The sequence below is a fragment of the Symphodus melops genome (assembly GCF_947650265.1).
Source record: "Symphodus melops genome assembly, chromosome: 20".
Lineage (NCBI taxonomy): Eukaryota > Metazoa > Chordata > Actinopteri > Labriformes > Labridae > Symphodus > Symphodus melops.
Genome location: NC_136710.1, coordinates 6,857,637 through 6,883,871, shown reverse-complemented (window position 1 = coordinate 6,883,871; position 26,235 = coordinate 6,857,637). Strand labels below are relative to the sequence as shown.

The 26,235-nt window shown below is 44.6% G+C and overlaps 1 protein-coding gene across 1 annotated transcript; it reads right to left on the bottom strand.

The window, feature by feature from the left end:
- Positions 1-227: 227 nt before the first annotated feature.
- On the bottom strand, positions 228-25,262 carry dhx15 (DEAH (Asp-Glu-Ala-His) box helicase 15). Its single transcript, XM_079370780.1, has 14 exons — positions 25,041-25,262; positions 23,361-23,685; positions 21,976-22,169; positions 21,694-21,853; positions 20,282-20,500; positions 16,161-16,328; positions 10,224-10,310; positions 9,657-9,806; positions 9,096-9,204; positions 4,998-5,189; positions 3,379-3,501; positions 2,302-2,492; positions 1,344-1,513; positions 228-398 (listed from the first exon to the last, which is right to left on the bottom strand). Exons 1-14 carry the CDS (start codon positions 25,043-25,045, stop codon positions 281-283), a joined length of 2,211 nt encoding a protein of 736 aa, XP_079226906.1. The 5' UTR covers positions 25,046-25,262; the 3' UTR covers positions 228-280.
- Positions 25,263-26,235: the final 973 nt, after the last annotated feature.

The window sequence follows — 26,235 nt, the reverse complement described above, 5'->3', positions numbered from 1 at the left end:
ATGAGTTCTTTTCCTTGAATGTGGCTCTAATACTCCGTGATTGGAAGAGATGACTTATTGAGTAATGTCAACATTTACGTGAAATATCCTATTTGAACAGAAAGTAATAACTGATAAACGGTCATTTACATTTGAAGTATTGCTCAATCCTCTTAGATTAAAAAATTAAATGAGGAAAACACTTCCGGATGGGGTTGTTGATGGATATAGAAAGAAATATAGGCAGATCAAACGGAGTTCATATTTATTTGTACACATACTGCAGAACATGCAAACCGACTCAGTACTGAGAGTGCTCCTTGGATGAGACTTTTGCGATGATGCGCTCCAACTGTCTCTTAGCCTCACACTGGGGGAAGTTACTCATCTCGTAGTACTGCGGGGCGATTTTCACCAGCCTAGGAATGAAAGCGAGGGAAACATTAGTCATGTGAAATGTCTTCGGTGTTTACATGAGCGAGAACATTCTCACAATATTCACACGGTGACTTCCTGTGTGAGCCCAACACATATATTGCTTAATTGTACTTTCTTTTGGCTCTGATATTTCTAATGCAGTGTGCTGGATTACAACCAGTGTGAAATGCTAACTTTTAGTTTGTAATAAGTAGTCACCATGGCTCTATGCGTCCTTATTGCTCAAGGAACACTTCATTTTCTTTGTTTCAAATGTATTGACTGTTAAGTTAAAGATCACACATTCTCCTCCTTTTTAACCAGTTTAAATGAGTCTCAGAGCTCTCCAAAACATGCCTGTGAAGTTTGTCTGCCTATAACGCCCTCTGTCTCAGGCCTGCTCAGAACAGGCTGTTTCTGTGCCTGTAGCTTTAAATGCAAATTAGCTAAGTTTGACAACGCCCCCCCCCCCCTCTGGAAGAGATAGGGTAGCTTGGATTTCGTTCACCATGCCCCGTTTGTTTTTTATGCTAAGAAGGCAGACTTAGAGGTAAAACAAACAACCCCCGGCTGTTAAAGTGTCATCCACCTAGGGGAGGGGTTTACTGCCCTTTGTGATGTCATAAAGGGAACATCTCCAAAGAGCCTGTTTGAGCACACATTTTCTGGACTTTTCTCATATTTGGGAGTCATAAATTGGCGAGGGACAAATACTAGAGTTTGAAAATCATGGTAAAGTGCATTTGCATAATACTGTATGGTGACCTTTAATCTTTTAACCCAAACATACATACAGTGCTGGTCTGCAAAGATTTGAGAATGTTCACACTGGAGACACAAACATTTTGGTTTTATAATTAGCAGAAATAATAATTATTAAAATAAATGCATGCTTAACAAAACTCCCTCCAGTTCAGTATGTTAGTCCAATTGATGATCAAACTCACCACTCCGGTTTAATGTCGGTGCACGTGCGGATGTAGTTCTTGGTGGTGAGTACAAACTCGTTGTAAAGCACCCACTCCGGCTTGTGGTCCAGCACGGTGGAGGGGTGCAGCTGTACCACTTGGTTGTCCTTCACGGTCAGGTAATGGCCAGTGCGCTCCAGATGAGCAATCTGTTCAAACCACAGAAGAAGAAAAATCCAGCTCATACATACAGAAAGAAAGAAAATTCACACACATAAACTATCATTGTTATTTGATTATATTTCTGTCTGTGTGTTTAAAATGTAGATCCATAACTGCCATTTAAAACTGAATAGACTTGTTTGTTATCAGGCAGTGAGAGATTTGTTTTCCTCTTCCTTGGATGTTCGAGGTAAAGCTGCTGAGGCTGTTGTGATTAACTGAAGCAATCAGTCTCAATAAAGGCCGAGCCCGACGAAGACATGATCTGAAACGCTGCGAAAGCCCCAACATGGGCTGCAAATTTGTCTCCTGGATAAAGGTTAATGTTGACAAATATTTAAATATTAACACCATAATTCAACTTGTCAGGCTGCTTGTTTCATGGAGACCCCAAAAACGGCTTCTTGCAAAATGCCATTTGTGTCCTTCAGCAAGAAGCAAATTGACTTGATTTCTGTTTTTAAAGGAAAGCAGTGTGTGTGTGTGTGTGTGTGTGTGTGTGTGTGTGTGTGTGTCACTGTTTAATTTGAAGGCAGTTATCCATTACAATAAACAATTCCGCTACAAATGCTTATTCTTCAAATGATTGTGCATAAAGGGCAAATGTGAAGGAGCGTCAGGAAGCAGTGAAGCTGGATTTAAAAAGTGCATTTGCACAAATAAAGGACCAAAGAAAACAGAAAACAAGGATGTATGACATTGAGAGGGGACGGATGTTCGAAGCGCCTTCTCATACCGTCAATAAACACGAATACAACTCGCTGCTGTGACCGACCTGCATGAAGAATCCGGTGACCAGCGCTCTGCGGATGTTGATGTAGTAATCTTTGCTGAGAAACTCGGTGCTCCGCCGCGGCAGGTTGAAGCGCTCCATGATCCTGGACAACTGCTGCCGCACGTTGTCTGCTGACATCAGCGAGCGATAGTTCACAAAATTGTCGTAGCACCACTGGTTGGAATCGTGGTCTGTGCAAGACAAAGGGAGGGGTGGGGGGACATTTAGAATTAAGGGCAATGTTAGACACCATTGGGCGGATTCTACAAAGATGCAGAATTGTTTTAGTTTCAGTTTGCAGGATGTTTGTAGTCTGTATGAGGTCATTGTGTTTCAGGAGGTTTTGGGGCATGCAGGAAAAAAAAACATGTCAACATGTACGGGATAGGCAAGTGGGACTCTCTGGCTCCCACTGGCCGTTATTTTGACAACGACTTATTTATCTCACCAAACAGAAATCTGCATGAAAGGGCAGCTCACACATTTAGATCAAACCTCTGAACTTGAAACCGCTTAATGTGATGTCATGAAAACAAAATCAGCGTTTAGATTACCCGACGACCTGAAATGTATGAGTACCTATTCAACAAATACAAATTTATAATAATGGTCTTATTCTCTTCGAGGACAGACATTACAAGGCTTGCATTTACACTTCATATAAAATCAGCATCAGGACGCCATTCCTGCAAATTCAAGACCGACATTTAAGTAAATCATAAGTAAGTCTGGTTATGTTTCCTGCTCAAAATGCTGACACAAGCCAGAGTGAAGCTCTTGAATGACTATTCTCTACAGTTGAACTGTGGCTCAAGAAAAAAAGGATAAAAAGTTGATCCACTCGGGAAGAAGGTCGGCATTTTTTAGGCCTTTTCTTTTTTGGATCAAAGTTATCTCAATGCTACTCTCAAGTGTTGATTACAAACTAGAGGTTTTATCCAGATGTAAAGCAGGATTCAGTTATCTAATCTTCTCCAATTTCCAGTTTCTGATTTCAACATTTGATTCTTTAATTTGATCGCTTTAATCTGATCAGATCTCTTTTGAAGGACGCGGCCCCGGGAAGTTGACACTCACTCTGTTTGAAGGCGTGGTAGACGTTGAGCAGCGTCATGTGGTCTCCGTCGATGTGGGCGAAGCGCATCTTGGACTCGTCGGACGCCTTCTTAGCCTCGGTGGGACGGACGAAGCACTGTGGGACTAGACAAGGTTGGTATAGGCCCCAACACAGACGCCCATAGGGATAAGTTAAGCCAATCCCACAGAGAGGAACAAGGCCTCAGCTGAAGAGAGGCACAGAGCACTTCACTGGGAACAGTGTGTGTGTGTGTGTGTGTGTGTGTGTGTGTGTGTGTGTGTATATTGTGGAGGAGGAGAGGAGGGGGAGGGAAAAGGATGGATATTCCAACCTGTAACATCAGTGTGATTTCATACAAAAATACAGCAAACACATGACTCCCAGTCCAGACAAGTATCCCATCATGTAGACCTGGTTCTGAGCGATAGAGAGCAGCAGTGTTGAGGTTCAGCCCTCTCCCCTCTGTGAACTTGCTCTGAATAGCTTAACGTCAAACCCGCTTCATTGTGGCTGTAACGGGTGAGAGCTGCGTTTATTGAGTCTCATGGTTGGTCGCTGTGGCGGCACGGTGCTCAGGTGTGCTTTCGCTGCTTACTCTAATCAACTCAGCAAAAAAAAAAAAAAAAAAACTGCCGTCCTGAAACACCTGCTTGAAGTGCACGCCACGTCCTAACAGCTAGTTAAATCCATTTCCCCGCACTCAAAGACCCTCGCGCTCCCCTTCAAAGGCGCCAAGATTCATCTCAATGAGCAGCATTCTGCTTTGGCAAGCCCAAAGTGCAATTACTGCTGTAGCACGCTGCTTCAGCTCCAGCTCCACCTTCACGTTCAGTACAGGCGTGGATTTTTCCCCCTATCCACACTAATAATCGCTGACATCGCCGGCTTCATCCTCCACTCGCCTCGTACTGAAGTTCAATACGTACACATTACAGTCAAAGCGACGTTTGAGGGCCTTCCTGGTAAAACCATGCGATAGATCTTTGTGATCGGGTATGAAATGTTGAGTGAAAGGGGTTGCCTTGATGCATAAATGCTGCTGTAGAAGTTTCTGGAATGCACCGTTTTGGTCAGGTTCTTTGGTGAAGGTCCAGTGAGGATCTTTTGGTTGTTGTGTTGGTTTTGGTGCCCCGTGTGGACAAGCATGAGAATAAATCTCGATGTTATCTGGACTCTTTAAGTCGTTTTTCTATCTCATCATGTTCCATTTTCCAACGTACAGAATTTATCTTTGGGAGAGACCATCATAAAAAAAACTTGTGCTTTGACCAATATGGATCTTTGAAGCCGATACCAATATTGATAATCGGGCAGGATTGATTTCAGTCCGTCTTATTACTGTATTTAAAAAGATCCTCAAAGGAGCTTAAAGAAGATTTCTTCTGCTGTCTATTGTAAATTTAACTCTACTTGTATTACTATAATTAAATTAGCAATTCAAAACTATCTTCTCTACACGACCAGGCTAAATAAAGGCTGAAATAAAGCCAACCCTTCTGAAGGTAAAGGAAGAGAAGCTGCTCTGGGTTTCCTTGAAGCTCATTGGTCAGTACTGAAGCTCCGCCCATGAGCAGAGTAGCAGCTCGGCTCCATACAGCGGGCCGGCCCCGAGCATTACCTGACAACATGGCGGTGATGGAGAGGATCTCGTTGGAACAGTTGAAGTCACAGCTGGCGATGACTATCTTGGCCAGCTGGGGGTCCAAGGGGAACTCGGCCATCATGGAGCCCAGCTCGGTCAGGTCGCCGTTGTCGTTGAGCGCCGCCAGGTAGTTCAGCAACTCCAGGGCTCGCATCAGGGTCTCTGGAGCTGTGGGAGGCAGAAGTGGGAAAGAGACGGGGCCGTTAACGTTGACGTTTCCAAGGCCGTGAGCAAAACACACGCGGCCAATTTGCAGGACTGAGCGGACCATAACTAGAGAGGAGCAAGTTGGAGCGCCTGTGTCAGCAGTGATTAGTGCTCCTGTGCTGCATGTTTAAACTTTGCATCGTACTCTTTATTTGAGATGATCAAAGAAAAACATTAGTCATAAAGATCATTGTTCTGATTGAGCATGAAGACATTTGCTGATAAAACTGGCTTGCAGAATATTTGACGCGTTTCTGTCTTTAAGATTAATTTGGCTGTTTGATTCATTTCTCCTCTACAACATTCTTTACAGTAAACTATGTCTTTGTCCTAAACCACATACTGCCTACTACTTAATCCATACATACTCAAAATGCACACCCACTGGCCACTTTCGGCCAATCACGTGGCAGCAACTGAATACATTCAGGCATGGTCAAGATGATCTGCTGAAGTTCAAAGCGAGCATCAGAATGGGAAAGAAAAGTGATTTTAGTGACATGGTTGTTTGCGCCTGACAGGCTCGTTTGGAGTTTTTCAGCAACTGCTAATCTGCTCGGGTTTTTACACTCAGCCCTTCTGAAGGGTTTAACAGAGAAAGGCCAGAAAAAAAAATCAAAAAAAAAAAATCCAGTGAGCGACAGTTCTCTAGTGCGAAAATGCCTTGATGCCAGGAGGTCAGAGGAGAATGGTCAGACTGGTTTGAGCTGGCAACAGTCACTCAAATAACCAGCCGTCACAACCGAGGCATCTCTGCACGCACGACACGTCCAACATTGAAGCGGATGGGAACGGGAAACTGAGGCTGTGTTTGCACCTTTAACAGGATACACAGATGAGTTAAAAATGGAGACACACACGCACACGCCGTTTTGGTTGCAGGGAGCTGGAGGTCAGCGAGAATGAGGCGCCTCTCTGTGTGTGACAGCTGGAGTTACACTGGACAGCAACTTAGTGGAGAAGTAATCATGGCAGAGCTCCTTTTTTTCATCCCCTGCTTAGGAACGCAATTACAGAGGGAAACTTTCTACTTAATGCTTCGACACAAAAGGCTCCCACCGTTTGGTGAAAAGACTTTTTTTTCCTCAAGATGCAATTATTGACCTTTGGCTCCCGAGAGCTGAAGCCTAATGACCAGTTGCATGTTAACTGAAAATTAGCTTCAAGCACCGGCTGCGCTGCTTGTTCACTTTCAGTTCTTTTAAGTGCTACCCTAAAAAAAAGAAAAAAATTATTCAATTTCAAAACAGCAGGAGGGCTTTTTTTTATGATTAACAAATATTGATTCGGGGCATCAAAGCTACATTTTTAACACAAAGTGAGGGGCCGGCTGCATTACTTACCGCACCGATGGCTCATGAAGGGGCTAAACAAAAGGTGAAAATCTGATTTCCAAGTACTAGCTAGCATGATGAACCAGTGTGGAAATTCAATCTATACACGACGCAGCTCATCACAAAGTAAGTATCGACTGCCTCAACACAGCAGAATCCGATATATTAACCGAGGGGCCGAATCAATGAGATGGAAGGCTAAAGGTGCATTAAACCTTCGAAAGGTTCTTCTTTGGAAATGTCACGAGGCAAATGCATCCAACCCAGCCAGGTCCGAGTGTGAATTGCGACTGATTTCTTTTAGATTTTTTCAATGTGGTCAGCTTGGCTCACCCCCTCTCTCCCTGACTTGTGTGTGTGAGAGAAATAAACGGCGTGTTTGAGTATGTCAGAGAAAAATCAAGACAAACACTGAGGTATGAACGTGCTTGTGTTTAAAAAAAAAAAAAAAAAAAGGCAACACAGAGTGGATGCGAATCAAAAGAGAACTCAAAAAGTTTTATTTACTGAACATTATGCCACAGTTCGCTCTAAATGAATTAGAGAGAGAGGGGAAGGAGTTTGTATTTCACAATAAAAGGCGATGAACCTTTAACTGCGTCCCTTCCTGTACATGCGCGGTAAAGACGTCTCTGCATTTTATACTGGTCGGTGTAGAAGACGCAGCTAACTTTTTACCCAACAAAACGGGTATTAGAAGTGTCTTTTACATCCGAGTTTATGAGAAGAGAAACGGAGAAGTTGAACGCTTCGCTCTCTTCACCTTCATTATCCCCGACTCCTGGAGAAGCTGAATTGCCCGACAAATAAGGACAACTGACGTCTGAGAGAGTTTCTTTCTGGTTTTGAATCTGATAAATGTCAATATACATTCATCTATAATACTGCCTGAAGAGTGGGCCTGACTCCTGCAGCCCTGGGGAGCAAGAGAGAGAGGGGGGGGAGTGGGCGAGCGCACACCTACATGTAGACAGTGAGGACGCTAAACAAAAACGTTGTCTTTTGATTGATTGTTATTTTCTATTTAACCTTTTTTTCATTTAAAACATGCAAAAAATGAAGAAGAAGAAGAGAGCAGTCAAACTACAAACTCATCTGGTACTGTCACTCAGAAGAAGGAGAAACTATGATACAGCTCTTATCCAAACTGATCCAGTGTAAGCTCTCCTTCCTCACCCCAAACCAGCTCCCATCGTGCTCCTGCAGCTCGTTAAGAGAAACCATAAACAACAGGTAATCCTCGCCTTCCCTCTCCCCCCCACTGTTCCCAGTTAGACTCAGCAGACAGGAGCCAATCCCACGTGTAGCCGCTTACCCTTGCCGTTTTGTGAGAAATATGGGGGGGGGGGGGCGCGGCGGAGGTCGGTCACGTTTCGCTGGAGGAATATAAAGGGAAGGCAATAGCTAAGGTGATAGCGCTGCTATTGATGTAACCAATTTCATTCTCAAAATGGCGTTTGCCACAGTGGACGGGGAGAGATGGGTTTAATCTCAGAGGTGAGATGAAAACTATATTATGGCGAGAAAAAGAGGAGAGGGAGGGTGAGGTTAAGGAAGAACAAAAGGAAGGGGGGGGCGGTCTCGTCTAGAAAAGGCCTGAATGAGACGAGGTCGGGGGTTTTTATTGGCCCGCATCTTGTTTGATTCAGATGAACAATAAAGAAATAAAAGTTTGACACACAACCTGACAGATCAGCCTGAACATGAACTCCCGTCACATCTTAATAATATGTGAACTTAAAACAGTCCTGCTCATCGTCTGTCAGAGAAAGCTCCAAACATTCAATATGCAGTATTTTATATCGACCATGATCATTTCATCGTTCTGTTACTTTCCCCTGCCTGAGTTCCCAAAGATTAGAATTCAACAGCAGTGTGAAACAGCGCTAATATTTTTATTTTAGAAATAAATAAAGTTGGGATTTGAGTTTTGGTTGGTTTAATGGCGAAAACAAGTTGGGTTTTTTTTGTAAGTAATACAAAATGACAGCTACAGGTGTGTTGCTTTGCAGTCTGAATGAGACGTCAGTGAGTAAGGACGCCTGTCACTGTAAGTGATTCATCCACTGAGAGTTCGGTGGACATTTGAATCCTGAGCTATAAATATAAGCTACCATACAGAGTTAATAAAGCAAATATGAGGACCATAAAGAGTGTCACTAAATTGGTTGGATTTGGCTCTTCAGAGGCTTAAACATTACTGGAAATGATTATCTTATTTGTTTCTTTATTCAATATTGTCAGAGAATTTCCTTTTTTAGTCATTTTAATTTTCAAATCTAAATTTCTTGAGTTTTTGATTATTTGTTGATTATAAGCATCAAATTAAAGTAGTCACTTTGGGCTCCAAGAATTCCTGATGAGCATGTTTGTATATTGTTGGTTGTTGTTGTTTTTTTTATATACTAAAAGATTAATCTATAGATTGTGAAAACAATCTGCAGATTTATGGATTATAAAGAGAGTCTACTTGCAGTCTCTGAGTTTAAAAGGCCACGGAGTAAGCCTTCATAGCTTTTTAAATTGGACTTACCCGGTGGGTCCATGAAGTCAAAGTGCACCAGGTCATCTATTCCCAGTTTCTTCAGCTGCAGCACCACAGAGCCCAGGTTGGACCTCAGGATTTCTGGATACGTGTTGTCCTGATCCGGTTAAGAGAAACCAGAGGAACAGTTGAAAATGAATTAGTCAGGGTTCTTATCATCTCCTGCTGAATCACTCATATGCCAACTTGAGCAGAATCCGGCTGTCGAGGGCATCTGAAAAGGCTATTTAACTCGTTTAAAAAATGTCCTTTGCCGCTCGGCGTGACGTGAAAGAATTAGCGCACTAAAGAGGAGGACTGGGCCTCAGCGGGTCCATTTGTCACGAGGTGCCTGCCTCTTTAGCACAGGTAACGAGAGCAGGGTGGAGACACTGTGGTTTAACAGCCAGCTCTTGGAATGATAATTCAGCTGAACTGAAAAGCCTAGAGTTCGAAGAGCAAATATTGCCTGATTTTTTCCAGCTTGAGGGCTGCTTTGGGGGAATGTAAAGTGCTCGTTGCATCGACAGAACAAGAAAATTAATAATAATAAAAAAGAAAAAAATCTACCTCCATTTCTGTCTTGTAAGCTTTTTCCGTGTAAAGACGGAAACATTTTCCTGGACGGGTTCTTCCAGCGCGACCCGCCCTCTGCTGGGCTGAGGCCTTGCTGACGGCTGTAACCAGGAGGGACTCCACTCGGATGCGAGGGTTATAAACCTGACAGAAAAAGGGAAGCACACAGTTCAGGTTCATTTATAAAAAATAAAAAAATAAAAACATACTAGGATGAATTTGTAGGAGAAACAATTAAGCACATACAGGAACATAACAAACGACATAAATAGCAGCTCACAAAAAAATAGTACAATGACACATACACAATCCACCATGGTGCATACATAATCCCTTTTAGCGCCATGTGTATGACTGGGCTCTAGGTTGGAGAAATGTCAGAGGAATAAATAACTGGCTTTTCCATCTTTGCTGCTGTCAGGTGTGCAGGAGCTTTGTTTATCTGGGGATTCTCGGGAAACAGACGCAGATAATCGCAGCAGATAAAGGAGAAGTGGGAGGGGAAGGGGATGGGTCGGCGTGAGGGAGGGAGAGAGAGAGAGAGAGGGATGGAAAGCTAACCTTTTGCTTGGCAAATCCAGGATCAATTACAAACACGACGCCGTCGATGGTCAGGGACGTCTCGGCAATGTTTGTTGACACGACGACCTGCGGGAGTGAGGAAAAGGGGTGTTAGGAAACGATCCTCCGGGTGTGTTTATAGGGACCTCGCACAAACTATATTTCGAGTCAACCTGATATATAATCATTTACACGAGGCAAAAAGTAAAATAAATAAATAAATAAAAAGTAAGTATTATGATTTCCTGCAGTTGAGTTTAAGGAATCATGGTAATTCTGAAGCGCCAGGAAGAACAGAGATGAACAAGTGCAGATATCAGCTCTGCTTTAACTCAAAAGATATTCCCTGATGCGAGCCAGTTGACTGAAGAAGCTTGTAGAGATGTCACTTCAGTGCACTGTACACTCGCTGTCTAATGCAACCCAGCGGGGGAGCGCCACAACAGTGTCTGCAATCAACTTCAATGTGCTATCAGGGAGAGAGCTAGCTTGGTGCTCAGCATCCCATCCAAATGCATTACCTCTGGCCTCTTTCTGTTCCGTCTGTGTGTGTGTGTTATTTTAGGTGGGGGGGACTGGGGTTCTGTCCTGCTGTCCTCAGCGTGCTTGTGCTTTTGTTGAGATGTCAGCTACCTTTTATTTTTCCTTTCTTGGAGAGTTCTTCTTAAAAAAATCTTTCCTCAAAAATCACACAGAACAGTTGATGTGACGCTTCGCCTTCGGTGGCCTGCGCTCAAAAAAGAGCAGAGAGCTCGACGACTCGTTGCTGCTTTCATTCAAGCGCAGGTTAACAGCTTGTGTGAATCCAGGATTCTGTCTGAAAAACTCTGAGCGCTAGCGAGTGCTAACAGACTCAACGTGCACGTTCAGTGGCCTGACTGCACCTCACTAATTATTAAACATCTCTAAAGCTGTGCATCGAAGACAGTTAACGTTAACAATACAGGAAATAATATTGACTGAACCACTGGACCAGTAAATCAGCTTTACTCAGATTTACCACCAAATGTTTAATTTAGCCTAAAATAAATTACAGTTGATAAAAACTGTGATATATTAAAGAGGTTTGAACTCAGTGCAGAGGATCCAATCACCCAGGGGTGCAGGTATTACAAACTCATGGAAGGACCCTATAAAACCAAAGCTGGATTAATACTTGATAGATTATAGAGCAGCACAGCATTCCCCCTGTTGATAGCAGCACACCACTAATTGGATGTATTGTACGTGATCATGTGGTATTGTGCTCTAATGATGTAACTGTTCAATAGTCCATCACTCGCTTTATGATATGGAAAGACGGTGGAGTAAACATCACAACAGAGAGCTCGCTGTTTTTTGTTTTTTTAAATAGAATTTTAGCTTTTGCAACATTTCCATCCCGTGTGTCTCACTGCTCTGATGGACAAACACTCTGATACAGGAGTGGGGGGAAAACAAGCTTTGTTTCTGAAACCAAAAAAAAAAAAAAAAAAAAAAAAAAGGAAGTGGGTTCACTGTGCTCCATCTCCCAGTCTCAGATCTTTTTCTATTACAATTATCCCACAGAGCAGAGCTGTCGAGGAGAAATGACAGCTGATTCAGAGCTAAATAAAATATCAAATGAGTCACTTCACCCTATGGGTCCGCTGCTGTCAGCATATACAAACGTGTGGGGAGGGGGTTAGACAGATATGCAGCTGCTCTCATGCGAACCTTGACCGCCGCTGGGATGAGTTCTCCTTACATAACAGATGAAACAGACCGGACAGAGAAGCCCTTTAGATTCATCATAGCACTTGAGACCGCGGCGGCCGGGTCACAGCCCACTCAACTGGCAACTGCCACTCCAGAGTCGTAGTTTAATATACAAGTGGGTGTTTGGGAGACAAAAAAAAAAAAATGTCTCTCCACACTTCAGTGTCTTTGCCTCGCTCACTTGCTCAACGTGTACGTGGGAGAGGAACAAGACGGGGGGGGGGGGGGGGGGGGGGGGGGCCTTGACCTGTGTGGACGTTTGACTTCTTCGGTCGTCTTTATGATAAAAATCCCGAGCGCAGAACCAAACGGTCCTCTGTAGTCTTCTGCTGATGCAGGTCGAAAAGGACCAGTTTTGCACACTTGACACACTTCCTTTGTAGCTGTGCCTCTTCAGCCGTCTTCAAGCTGCGAGCCTTACAGACTTTTAAATCCCACCTTTTAAGCGAGGATTTCTCTGCAGCCTGAGAATGCCTGTTTAGTTATTAATGCCAGGGACGGCCCTTACTCCCCCCCCCTTCATTCAGCCCTCGACCTCGTTTAATTCACCTGTGGAGGTGCCCGTTCCCCTTAGTATTCAAGCAGCGGAAATGAAGGGATGGTGATAACTGCGTGTACGAAACTGATCAGGCAGCAGAATCTGGCAAACGGTTGGCTTGTTATTCATGGGTTTCTTTGGATGAATGGCGGTCTAGGTCTGATTGACATAAGCGCTCCATGATGAGTCGGAGTTGCTTAATTTTGATAGACAAGTGGAAATAGCAGCCAGCGTCGTGGAGAGTTACACCGAGGCCAACGGCCTGGTTCAAAGGTTGAAGGTTGAACTCATTCCCAGCCTATCTTCACTGTAAGAGATTAATAACAGAACACAACACTGAATGACTTTTCGCAGGTTCTGCCTTTGCTCCATCTGCTTTAAAAAGGTCCTTAAACCACATTTAGAACTGCTTTTTAAATCCAAATGATGTGTGGTCGCAGCGAAAAAAAAAAAAAAAAAAGACAACCACCACTGGCAGTCATCTTTCACTGAATACTTACACCTGTCCTTTCATAAAAGTGGGGAACTAGAAAGAAGAAGTACTGAGTGAAATCAAGCACTTTATCAAGATAAATAGCTCCATCGTCCAGCCCTGCTTTGAATCAAATAAAAAGACGACTGTAAAAGTCGAGTTCATGTGAAGTCCCTTCGAGCAGGACAAAAGTTCCAGCAGTCGAAGACGGGCCGTCAATGGCTCAGAGGTAGAGAGAAATCCCATCTTTACCAAACCAATTAGTCACACTGCGGCAGTCTGAAATTAAATTGGGCCCGAAAAAAAAAAGGCAGCAGTCTATCAGACAGTGTCTTGTGACAGACACTATATGTCCCAGCGAGGGATGAAAGGCGTTGAATGCGTCAATGTCCATCTTAAAAAATGGAGCAGGTGAGGCGGTCCTGCGTGTTGGGACACGGTCGCTGATCCGGCAGATGCCACACGCGACACCCTCTCACATTTCATGATCATATGGGTGGCCTCATTGACTGCATTGATTCTGAAGGATTATGCTGAACGTAGGCCGGCTCCTTCCAGTCTGTTGCAAGCGCAGGATAATCCTGGCTTCTTCATCAGTAATATCATTAGAGCGTCGTCTCTGCGTGTTATTTCTGGGTTATTACCTGCAGGAGAGCGAAGTGCTACGCCGAACGCCGAGCATCTTTCACGCTCCCTGCTGCGACGCTGCAGCCGTGTTGACAAATAAAGCTTTCTCCCCCGGCTGGAAGAAAAAAAAAGAAAAAAAAGAAAAAGGAGAATGTGCTTTGAGCTGCAGCGACGCACCCACACTCAAAGCTCAGTGAAATGGAGACGTGTCGGATCTGCAGTGACATTTGCAGCGTGTTCCGAACGTGACGACTCTGTAAAGCAAAGTGAGATTATAATCTTTGTTTGTAATTAGCCAATTGCAGCTTTCGGCCTAAATGACTAAACTGTTCAAAAGTAGGAGATCGGTGGCTTCCCTGCAGAAAGAGAGGAATGACAAGCGAGCGCTTTATGTTAATTGAGGGGTGCCTAATGTGGTCATTTGCATGCGCGGCGACAGACGTGGCAAACCTTAATTCTTTTTCACTACTTTCTCCTGGGCCCGGCTTGGATGACATCTCTGCAGTTTTTTTTTTTTTTGTGTGTGTGTTTTTTTTCTTCACTTGATGATTCACGTATTTCCTTCACGCACGGCAACTTCACACGCCATCGCCGCCATTTCAACAAGCGCCTGACAAATTGATGCTGAGGGGGAGAGGAGGGCATCGACTGTGCTTAAAGTGGCTGCTGGGTTGACAGTTCAGAGGTCGTCAAGAGGCGACGATACGCGCTTTTGTTTCCTGTATAACTAAACTCAGGGGAGAAGTTGCTGCAGGATGTTTACCAAGTGGAGGAGCCACTGTTATTCAGCAACTCTGCTGCACAGTGGAGAATCCTCCCCCCCCCCCCCGATACTAATGGATGTAAAGTTACTGTACAAAGCTGGTACCAATGCAAGAACCGGATCAGACTGAAACCCTTCCCTGTGCAGCTGTTACTCACTTTCCTGTTTGCATCACTTTGAAAAGCAGAGGCAAACACTGCAAATGATACTTCTACTTTTGAAAAAAAAGAAGAAAAAAAAGATCTTATCCAACTCTGGGTGATCACACAAACTAAGAAAACGAAGCCTTTAAAAGCTCCACGCGCACACACACACACACACCAGTCAGACAGGAAGAAAGAAAGCAGGAAGAGATTAGTCTATAAACCTTGAGACGGAAAAGAAAGATGGTGCTATTAGGGCTGAACCAGACGTACACTTTTGACAGTCCAATCAGATCTGGCTGTTCAATACAACGCTCAGACTACTCTATCCTTTTTTTGTACCTTCACTTTCTCACCATACTCCAATATCAGCCTACGTCAGTTCCACCTTTTACCATGAAGTAAAGTAGTTTCTACATTCACGCTGGAAGCGCCAATGCTCAAATCTGATTTACTGATCTCGTCCTTTTGTTTTTTTTGGGTTTGGCTGTTCACGTTAAACGTTCACATTAGATTCCTGTGCGCACTGCTCACTATCCTGAGCTGACCTGCAGCACATAATGCCCTCAAACACAGGGCGGTGAGGATTTGACCCTCTGGAGTTTTGCTTACTCAAAAGACTCCAAAACTGTCCCATGAACGTGACGTCACATTTGCCTGATGCTGATGATGCTGACGATGACGATGATCCGGCCCTGTATGGGATTTTAGGATTTCACCTCTCAAGCTGATTTCAAAAGATTGTGTCCCGTGTGACATGAGCGTTTTTTTCGTGTCATTTTAAAATTCATCCAGCGGTGTTAACGTAGCCGACATCACTTTTAAAAGAAAAAAAGCACCGTCATGTGTTCAACTCTGACAACCCCTCAATGATTTCCCTATTTGTACGTCGGCCCGATCCGCCTCAATTAGAGAGCTTGCGGCGTCGAGTCATTCATCAACATCGTCCCCTATCAGATGCTGGGGGGTTGAAACGTTTGCTCATTTCCCTGGCGGTGATGATATTCTGATACTCTGTCAGATCGGCGGCCAGCAGTGTGGCAGCGCAGGTGGTGCTGCTACTGCGGTGGTGGTGGTGAGCCTGTCTGAACAGGAACTGTCGCACGAGAGAGAAAAAGGAATTGTCTTGTGTCAGTATCAATAAGAGGATGGTGCACTCCTCTGGGATTAAGAGACTGAGGAAGCAGAAGGAGTGTTTTATGCAACCCTAAGAGGTGTGTTGTTTGTGATCAGCTCACATTACGTGTGCTGTTTGCGTGTTTCTTCAGGCAGCCAGAGGTCTTAGGACTCCTTTCTGAGCCGCCGCCGCAGCAGCAGGGTCTGTGTAAATGTAGTGGAAAGATAAAAATGACTGAGAATGCAGAACTTTCCTCAGGCTCAGAGGGCGTGAGTAATACCCCAGTTATAATTTAGAGCAGAGAATCGCATGCTGACAAAAGCAGCATATGTTGTGTGAGTCAGTTCTGCGCTAAAGCTGAGAAAGAGTGGTGGTGGAGGGGAGGGGTGGGGGGGGGAGAGTTTCAGTCGCTACCTTCCAGCTCTCTCGCACCTTATTCCCCATCTGGCCTTCCTTCAACAACCTCACTCTGTTCCCCCCTCTCTCGCTGAGTGTTTCTCCAGCAAAAGGAGAAAAAAAAAAAAAGAAAGACAGTTATACCTTCCTTCCGATGGCACCGTTTGGTTTATGGGGCGGAGGCGGCTCGAAGATCCTTTGCTGCTGCTGCGGAGGCAACGTGGAGTACAGGGGGATGATTTTGATGTCGCCGACCTCGGGGCCCAGGTCGTCGATCTCCCTCTTGATTCTTTTGCAAGCTTCGTCGATCTCCTAAAAAGACAGAAAGAGTGACGATAACATTCAGGTGCTGCTTGAACACAGCGACATCGAACAGGTCCTGGAGAAACACCTGGATGGAGAACGGCGGCGAGAAAAAAAACAAACTGGGTGATAGTGGAGGCGGAGGCGAGGAGAGGTGGCCCGGGGAAGCCGTGGTTCCCTGCTACAGTACATTCGTTCTCTAACCATCGCTCCATCTGACGGAGGAAATTAAAGCTAGACTGCAGTAGGCTTTGCTGAGCTCCCTGTGGCTCTGTTGTCAAATGCAGCAATCAAGGAAAACATGGACATACACACACAGAGAGACAGGCACGCACACACACGCACATACACACAGCCAGCCAGACAGACTCAAACAGGGTTCATTATTTCACAGTGCAGTATTGTAGAAGGGAATGTGAGATGAGACTGCAGCACTGATGCATAACCGGCGGCAAATCATGGCAGATCAGTTTAGTGAGGCTGAACGTTCTGGAGCCGGTGGGCTGGCAGACAGACTGAGGACCTGAGCAGAGCCACCAATAAGGAAGCCTGATAGTGTGGTAGTGAGCAGGGGTGGGGGGGCTATGACCTCTTCTCCTACGGTTCAACTGAATACACTTCTAATGTAATAAACAAGCCGACATATTTAACAGGAAACCCGCGTTTATAACCCACAATCTTTTATTTAAGCCGACTTCACGCGCACACTTTGAAGCACACTTTTAGGATGTTTCTGTTATGCCCCCCCACCCACACACACACTCCTCACTCCTCTTGTTGAAACCCGTTGTCTTGGTTTTGCTAACAACAATCATTTAGTCCTCCTGAAGCAGCGCTTACTACGCGTCACGTTACAGCCTAGACTGTTGCACCACCTGCAGGCCCATGGGAGCAATGCAGCAGCTTTTCATAAAGACGAGACATAATGCAATGATGAACAGCAGGATTACCCACATTCTGGTGTTTTTTGGGGGTTTTTTGGGGTGGAGGGGCTTCTTGATGTACAATGGGCTACATCAGAGCTCTTTGTTCATGCGTGTTACTTCATAGGAGATAAACAAAAAAAAAAAAAAAAGCCATAAGGATAACTCAGACAACTTTGTTCCCTCCTCTAGAAGCAAACTGTGCATGAAAGAAATCAAGCGTGACTGAAAGTGGCTTAATCTGTATATGTCCGCGTCAAGCCAGGAACACTTGCCTCGACATGAGAAAGCACCAGGGTGACATTTCCTGTTTTTCCTTCTGGACTGCGAGTGTGTTTATTAGCCGTGTTTGTCCCCCCCCTCGTTCATCGCATTAAGTCAAACCCCGCTGACGGCCATGTGCCTCTTAATCAACACACTGACAAGTGGGAAACGGTAAATCGGAATGGATTGGTAAAATTAGCAGGGGTATTAATAGCCTATCAAGCCTCTGGATGCAGCAGCTGCCACGGAGGAGAGAAAAAAAAAAAAAAAGGGGGACCTCTTTGCCAAAGCGCTGGAAGCAAGCTGGCTGTCTGTCCCTTAGGGACATCAAGACAGAGTGTGCCTGTGTGTGTGTGTGTGTGTGTGTGTGTGTGTGTGTGTGTGTGTGTGTGTGAGTGTCTTTGTGTATCTGCATATGTGTGTGAGCAAACACATGGGGGCAGTTGGCCAGTGTTGGGAACCTGTCCACCAGCTCTCCCTGCGACCCCAGCAGCAACGATCTACAGCCAAGCTAATAACCGACACATTTAGGCACTCCTCTTGACTAGCAAACGAGCCCCCTGCCAATCCCCACGTTTTGATGTTCGCAGCTGAGGGGGAAGCTTAAATATTAGGACTTATCTTTGCTCAACAGCTGTGATAAGTTTCCACTCTTCTTGTTTGGAGTTGATGCTTCGGTTCTTTTTGTTTGTGGAAGTGAAATATCTCAAAGCAAGAAGAAGAAAAAAAATATTATCAAAAAAAAAATGGAGGGGGGAAAAGGGTCGTGTGCATTTTGATTTGGTCTGAAATAGGAAAAAAAAATGTAACAGTCCATGAATCTGCCTCGCAATCATTAGTCTACATCAAAGTTGCTGGGAGACTGAAGAGGTTAAGAAGCGCTGGAGGGATGAGCTGCAGCGCCCTTTGAACACCCATCTCTGCCAGACCTACCACACATGAACTTCTTTAACCCAATTAGGAGGGGGCGATAATGAACTCACCGTGGGAGTGCTCTCGGTAATGCCTTAGCTTGACACGGTGCGGGAGGGGGAGGGGGGGGAATATAAATCAGCAAATTACATCTAACTGCAAAAAAAAAAAACATTTGAACACATCGCCTGCAAATATATCTCAGACTTTTCGACACATCGACGATCGGTGTTTTCGGGCCATCCGAGCAGCTGGGAGTGTGCTAAATCTAAAATCAATCAGCAGCCCTCGGTGGAGCCCACTTCAAAACACTCGAGCCCTGCGATGACTTTATCCCCTTTGTAACAAGCCGCATATTGATCCTGCTTTGGTAAATGAAATCTGACGTAGGTGTTCTGACACGGTCAAGCTGCTGTGGTGTGACAAATAATTACTGCTAATAAACGACACCATCGCAACTCCATCCATGCTGTCAAAGACTGTGTGTGTGTGTGTGTGTGTGTGTGTGTGTGTGTGTGTGTGTGTGTGTGTGTGTGTGTGTGTGTGTGTGTGTGTGTGTGCTAAAGTGTTCAACTAGTTGATCCTGTGAGAAAACGATGGCGTGTACGAAACATGGACGTTGCTTCAGTGACTTCACTCGTTTGTTGCTATGGAGACATTTTTGAGGCCAAGTAATGTCGTCCACCACGTTGGAAAGGAAAACTAAGAGGTGTGCAGGAAAACACCAGCAGCCGCTTGAACAGAACGACGGTATTCGATAAGAGGCATCACCATCTTTGTCCGGAAAGAGGGACGTAGAAGCAGCGAGGTGCAGCCCGTGTTTTTCTTTGGCGTGTCGAGCGTCTCCTCTCAGCACTGTTTTGCGTGTCAGGTCATGTTTCTGGAGCCATTTGCGTTCCGTCTCCTACAGTGCACTTTTTTTCCCCCTCTTGTCTCGTCACCACGCTTTGAAACGAGACACATTCTTCCCCTATTTTTATTTATTTTTTGCCTGATCTTTACAGGAAGGTCACAGGAACACGACCGCTGTTGCAAATACGGTCAACACAAGCGCAGGTAATAACATGCTCTTCTCCAACACCATGTAGTCAGGGTGCTAAGAGAGAGAAAAAAACAACAACAAGGCTGCAGCACACGGGTAGTGTTAGCTGTGACAGGCCTCACCCGTCCAACAGTCAGGACAGTGAAACATGTATTTTCTCTGTGTGCGTCCATGCGTGTGTGCGTGCGTGCGTAGATGCGTGTGTGTGTGTGTGTTTCCTCCCTACTGTGACCAAATTCATCATTTTAGGCAGGAACCCTGCCCTCCATTACATATCAGTGGACAACATTTGCAGGGAGGGAAAAAAAATAATAAATGACTTAATTTCAGAGATTCGGGGGGAGGGCAGAATCTGGGTCACTCCTCGTCTCTCTCCCTCTCTCTCCTGTGAAACTCCTGGTGGTTCCCAGATAGACGCACTTACATGGAACATCTGAGGAGTCATCGTTCCATGCGCACAGAGGGCATTTGTGCGTCTGTGCTCGTGACACCGCGGGTGAGCAAATCAAGCTTTATTACTCGGTTAATGTGCACAAAGTAACTACCAAGAAACATCTTCGCAGGAGTTTATAACCGGGTTCGTTTTGTGAGAAAAATAAACTTAATACTTGCAACTTAAGCTGAGATGATGAGTGGAAAGTTCAACTACCACTATTTTGTTATGTTTTTTTACTTTTTTTTTTTTTACAAACAGGTCAGAGGGCAAATTGAGTTTTTCAATTGCCTGATTTGATCAACATTTCTGCTTTATGTGTATCCTATGAAAGAGAGCGACATCAACATAACTGTGTAAATCTCTCCTATTACAAGCCAAGTCATACCTCTTGTCCAGTGAGGAACAGCAGGACGTCCCCTTCATCCGTCTCGCACATGTGGATCTGGATCACGGTCCGGATGGCCGCCTCCAGGTAGTCCCGCTCCGGTTCCGGCGTGTAGAAAATCTCCACGGGGTGCGTGCGTCCGGGGATGGTTAGCAGCGGGCAGCTGTCAAAGTACACCTGAAACTTCCCGGCGTCGAGCGTGGCACTCATGACGATGACCTGCGCAGAAGGCGAGAAATAAAGAGCGTAGATGACGGGGAGGGGATCAGAGCAGTGAGCACTCCAGAGTGGCCTGATGGTCATTAGAGTGAAGATACATACAAAGTAGATGTGGGTGCAGCTACAGACCAAACAGCTTTACAGAACGGATGACCCTTATTATAAGCATTTTGGATAAGGGTGTTGGAATGAATCCAAGATGGCGTTTACGGTGTTAAAAAAGTTGGCATTCGACTCCGAGTCAGTGACCTACACGCAGCTCCGACAGTCCTTGTTCCTGACGTTGAGTACACAATGTTCTCTCCGCAGCCATTAGATGGAGCGCATTAGGATTCTGATGGGGAAACGCGTCTCCCATTTTCAATCTCAAAAACATTTTCAGGGGCCAGTGTCTCGGCATTTCGCTTTCCGCTCTGCGAGACATCATAATTGCTCTTAATCAAGGCAAATTAAACTTTCCAATTTGGAAAGGGGATGGGGATGAAGGAGATAGAGGGGTAGGGGTGGGTGATCATTCCCAATAACCTAGACCTCATTTAACAGTCGGCGAACAACAATCTAACCTTTGATTCCACGCTGACAAACAACTAGTCATTATCCATCTGCTTCATGAGAAAGACGTCTGGCTCGCTGCGTCGATGAAACTTCTGCTCGCCCGTACGTAACTATCCACGCCGACTAGTTGCTGCCCCCCCCTCCCCCATCTCTCCCTTTGATCACCTTAAAACAGGGCTGACTCTGGGAACAAGCTCCCCTAGTGCTGCAATTTCTCCACCCTGAGCAGACACACAGCTGTCAGATAGGAGGACACTGTCGGGAGAAAATGTGACAAAAATCGAGCAGTGACAGAAGAGGGACATTAACACTGGCTGTCACTGAATTTCTCCTCCGGGGGGGAGGAAGAAATATTTAAGGCTTTTACAGAGTTTTTGTAAGCATTAAGTGGGACATGTTTGTGCAAACAAATCACAGAACTGTCAGGAGGGATTTCAACAAGAAATTGTAAATATAGGACCAAATAAATGTGAGGTAAAACTCACTTTCCTGGCAGGGAAAAAAAGTCACAAGAGGATTAATACACACCTGCCTTTGAAAGGATGCCAAACCTGAAAACTCAGCAAACAGCTGTGTTTTTTTCCTTTTTCATCGAGACAACGAATAAACAGATTTCTAAAAAAAAAAAAGACTTTTACCTTGAGGTCAGCTCTCTGGCGGACCACCTCCTTCAGGACCCCCATGAGGATATCTGTGGCTAAAGTGCGTTCGTGCGCCTCGTCCAGGATGATGACGCCGTAGCGCTCGAGCAGAGGATCGTTCATGGCCTCCCGCAGCAACATTCCATCCGTCATGTACCTGTTTGAATAGAAGACGTGAGGGGACAAAATATCCACGCGGCCATATACGGTCAACCTGAAATATCTAAGTTACGATGCTAGAGAAATGTGGCTACTTCCTGACTCTGTGAAATTGCTTACTTGAGCAGCGTCTTGGCGGAGCTGCAGTCCTCAAACCTGATGGAGTAGCCCACCTCTTGGCCCAGCTTGACGTCCATCTCATCAGCCACCCTCTGGGCGACACTCATGGCAGCCACCCTCCTGGGCTGAGTGCAGGCCACGGCTCTCTTTTGCCCCGGCATTGAGCGCGCCATGTCCACGCACCACTGAGGGATCTGAAAGACGGGAAGAGGAGTCACGTCAGACGTCGAGTTTGAAAGTTGTGGGGATGAAGTGTTAACATGAGGAGCCAGGACCGGTGATTTCACAGCTGAGCTGCTTCTTCTTTTTAGTCTGAACCACAGTTTATGTTAACAGTCCCAAACATGGAGCCTAACTTCTGCACCATTAAGCATGAGGGGTTTGATGAATGCCTATTAGAGATCATTCAAATCGTATCTTCGAACTTTCAGCCAATCAGAAGATCAAAATGCAGACGACAGGTTTGGCAGAGATACAGATAAAAAACCTGAACGTCATTATCATGTTCGAGGGGCCGAGAAGATTTTTAAACAACATAACAAAGAGTGAGCTATTTTACCTTTCTGAAGATATGCGTTTCATAATTTGGCACAATACAAAACAGTAAAAAAGAAAGTTGATTATTGATAAGTTGATGATTGATGATAAGTAGGCTGCATGATGTTTTCAAATTTCTTTTTTTTCTTTTCTTTTTTTGGGGGGGGGGGGACCTCTTTTCCTTCCTGAAGAGAGACAGGAAGATGATTGGAGGACTGAGAAAGGGACGACATGCAGCAAAGGGCTGAGGTCGGATTCACTGTGACGAGGACTACAGCCTCGGTACACTCCGACACACATAATTCATCCGAGAGCCTTTCTTAGCAGTCTGTCTTTAATTTAAAGAAAAACTGTGCATTGGTTAAATGTCATTGAGGGAAACTTTCAATAGCAAGCACCACCAAAGGCAGTTCTTTAATATGCATAAATGTAGCTTCTTTCTTAACATGCATGTTCTGTGTATTTACTAAGAGGTGAGTACATACTAGATATTCATACTAGACTGTAGAGTTCAAAACCTCATCAATTAGTCGAATGTTAATGTTCCTCAAGTATCGTCAATGCATAAAGCAGTGGAGATAAGTCCTCTTCATTTGAGAAGTGTTTGGGAGATAGTTTTATTCCCCTCCGGAGGCTCAGCCTGTGATTTACTTTAATCTTCCCTCTTGCACATTTTCAAAGTCAGAAAAACCCAGAGCTCCTCCAAGACGTTAAAATAAACGGAACAAGCACGCCGTCTGAATCAGCTCCACAGAGAAACTCTTCAGAGTGCTTCTGTGAGCTGAAGAAATATAAAAGGCATAAAGAAGCTACAGAGCATCTTTATGTGCCGATATGCGTCATATTACCTGTGTGGTTTTTCCCGAGCCTGTCTCTCCCACCAGCACAAAAGACTGGTTCTGCCTCATGATCTCATTGAACCTTTCTTTGTAGTCCCAGACGGGCAGCTGCAGCCGCTTCTTCAGGATCTCGTAGTAGCGCGGCGTGTGAGGCAGGTTGGTGAACGGGTTCATCTGCTGTTGCACGGGGTTTTGTTTCAGGAAGCTTCCGCCGCCTTCAGGTGGCTTGTTTGGTGCCCCAAATGACTCTCTGTCTCTGTCCCGCACTCTGTCTCGATCGCGGTAACTGCGACTCGGTCGTTCATCCCGGTCTCGTTCTTTATCACGGTCGCGCCTGTGGGGGGGAGATGCATGAGGTTAGGGGTGGGATCGCAACTCAAGGAAACAACGTGAATAGGACGCGATTGCACCAAGACATCTGCATACACAGGAAATGAAAATCAGCTACAATGGAAAAGACAAGAAGTAAATAAATGTTCTGCAAAGTGCATTTTCCCAAATCACCACTGAGCAAGGTTATCAAACTGCAGAGCAGCAGGGTGCACAGGTCGAATGTATAACTTTAAAGGTCTCAACATTTATGCATCTGCAGCTTACCTTCGCCATGCAACTACTTACTTATCTAATGACTGATAACACATGCTCAGTTTATGTTTGGGATGCAACAAAGGTGCCTGAATCTGAAAACACTGAAGAGCTCGTCTGCAGGTCTGCACAGTCTACTGTGTCCTTGACGGTACAGGAAAGCTGCAGTGTCAAAGTTAGACGATGCTCAGCTCTGCTTTGCTACTGAAACATTAATATAACTTGAGACTTGTTCAACTAATGCATGCAGTTTCATTAATCCCCGAGGTTATAATCATACACAGTATGTTGGCTTGTCCTGTAAGGTTTAAGAGATGAGAAAACATCCAGGGGCAGTGACCCTGAGCATCCTCTCGGTGACATTCACCTGACAAACAGTGATTTGTTATGTCTTCCAACTTTAACAGGCCTATTAGGGATTCAAGGGAACCACATGAAGTCTCATGTTCACAGGACAGTCTGAGGACTCTGTTTCAGGACTGGGAAGAGAGAGACACTGACAGGGAAGCTCATTAAAACTAAACCGGCTAACATTAGCCCATTACTGTAGCTGCACCATGTCGAGCTCCAAAGCAAAGTTCCTTTTTATATTTTACTGAGGCAGCAAACTATAATAAACCAATAATATAATCACTACAAGTTGACTGTATGTCATGCTTCCTTTCTTTCTTTTATTTCAGCAGCAGACAGGCTAGCACTGGTTAGCATGTGTGTTAGCCACGTGAAGCCCTAACGAGGCATGTTAGCTGTTTGCTAAGTTAGCTAACGTAGCACTGAAGCAACTTTGCTGCACATCCACCACCCACATAAACCATGTACCACTAAGTCGGTAGTCCCACTTCAAAGATTCATTCCCATCGTACGGAACTATAGCTAAATGACATATCTGAGACTTAAAAGCCGAGTGTTGATATTAGCCAGTTAGCAACAGGGAAACAACAAACAGCTTATATCCAGTAAAACATTACAAGATAACATGACGCTGTTAACTCAACTCGGATAAATATCAGTCTAAATTATGTCGTGTTTTATTCTGTGCCACCAAAAGCTGTTAAGACGCTGACTTTGGTCAAAACAGGTTAAACATCAAACTGAAACTCTTACCTCATGATAACTATTCCTTCACCAAATTATTATTTGAACGCCGCGTTTTAGAAGTGAGTCCACGAAGTGAGTACAGAGAAGGTCTCCGGCGTCACTGAACACTCATGATGCTGTGAATGAAGCCCACAGACTCGTCAATGCAGTGGTTTCAAGGAGGACAGGCGGAGGAGGAGGGGGGGGAGGTGTGTGCAGCGTCTCTATCGGGGGTCGGGATGACGATGAGCCCGCCTAATAACGCGCGCGCGCACACATGCACGCGCACCCATCAGTATCTCCAGGTTGACTGTAGCATCCAGGCAGTAAAGTGTTAATCAATGAGCTTCCTTTGGGATATTTAATGTTATAGACCAACATATTACGACAAGAATGAATGAACACAATAGTCAGAATGTAAAGTTTCCGCTTTGTCTCTTTTCACTCGTGGAAATAAAAGGATATTTATTTCTCAAACATAATATGTACGGCTACACATAAGTACAATATAAATTGTGACGCAAACACATTTCTCTTTAATTGTTTACAGAATTAATAAACTGAATACAACAGAACATTTAATTGTGACTCACCTTATTTGATAAGTATTTTGGTCAAATTATTATTATTTTTAGATATGTTTTCTTCTCTAATTTTAATCTGTTCTGTTTGAGGGCCTGTTTCTGGATCCCTCCACTAAGATGTTTTTTTTAGGTGAAAAGATCAGATATTCTGTAAATGGTGCCCCTCTGAACTTTCATAGGACTTGGGATAGTTTTATTGTTAATGTTGTGAAGCAATTAAATGGGATACAATTAGAAAGAAATACATGTAATGTGCTTTAATTTTGTTGTTCCAAGACTATATAATAAAGGAAAGCAAAAGTATTGATCCTGTAGTATTTGGTCTGTAAAAGTGATGATCAAGGAAATCTTTACAGTACTCTTGGTGCTGTTAAAAGAGCTTAAACTCCTTCTTTCAACCTGTACAATTATAAAGTGATGAATAATGTGTCACTGAAGACAATCATTGCCATTGACACAGGTAATTACACAGCCTGGACATTGCTAACAAGCTGCATAATGGCAAATGGCTCATTGCATAAGGGGGATTGATGGTGATAGTTAAGGAGAAGTCCACGTTACTACAAAGTCATTATAGTGCTCCAACATACAAAGAGGATTTACAATACAGGGATTTTCCACATGTCTGTCTTTTGCTG

Bases quoted from the DNA above. Each gene is read 5' to 3' on its own strand.
- dhx15 (XM_079370780.1), bottom strand. The intron at 22,170-23,360 runs GTAATATGACGC...CCCGTCTTTCAG, and splicing joins GCTCGGGAAAAACCACACAG to ATCCCTCAGTGGTGCGTGGA. The intron at 10,311-16,160 runs GTATAACTGTCT...TCACTCCCGCAG, and splicing joins ACGGTGCCATCGGAAGGAAG to GTCGTCGTGTCAACAAACAT.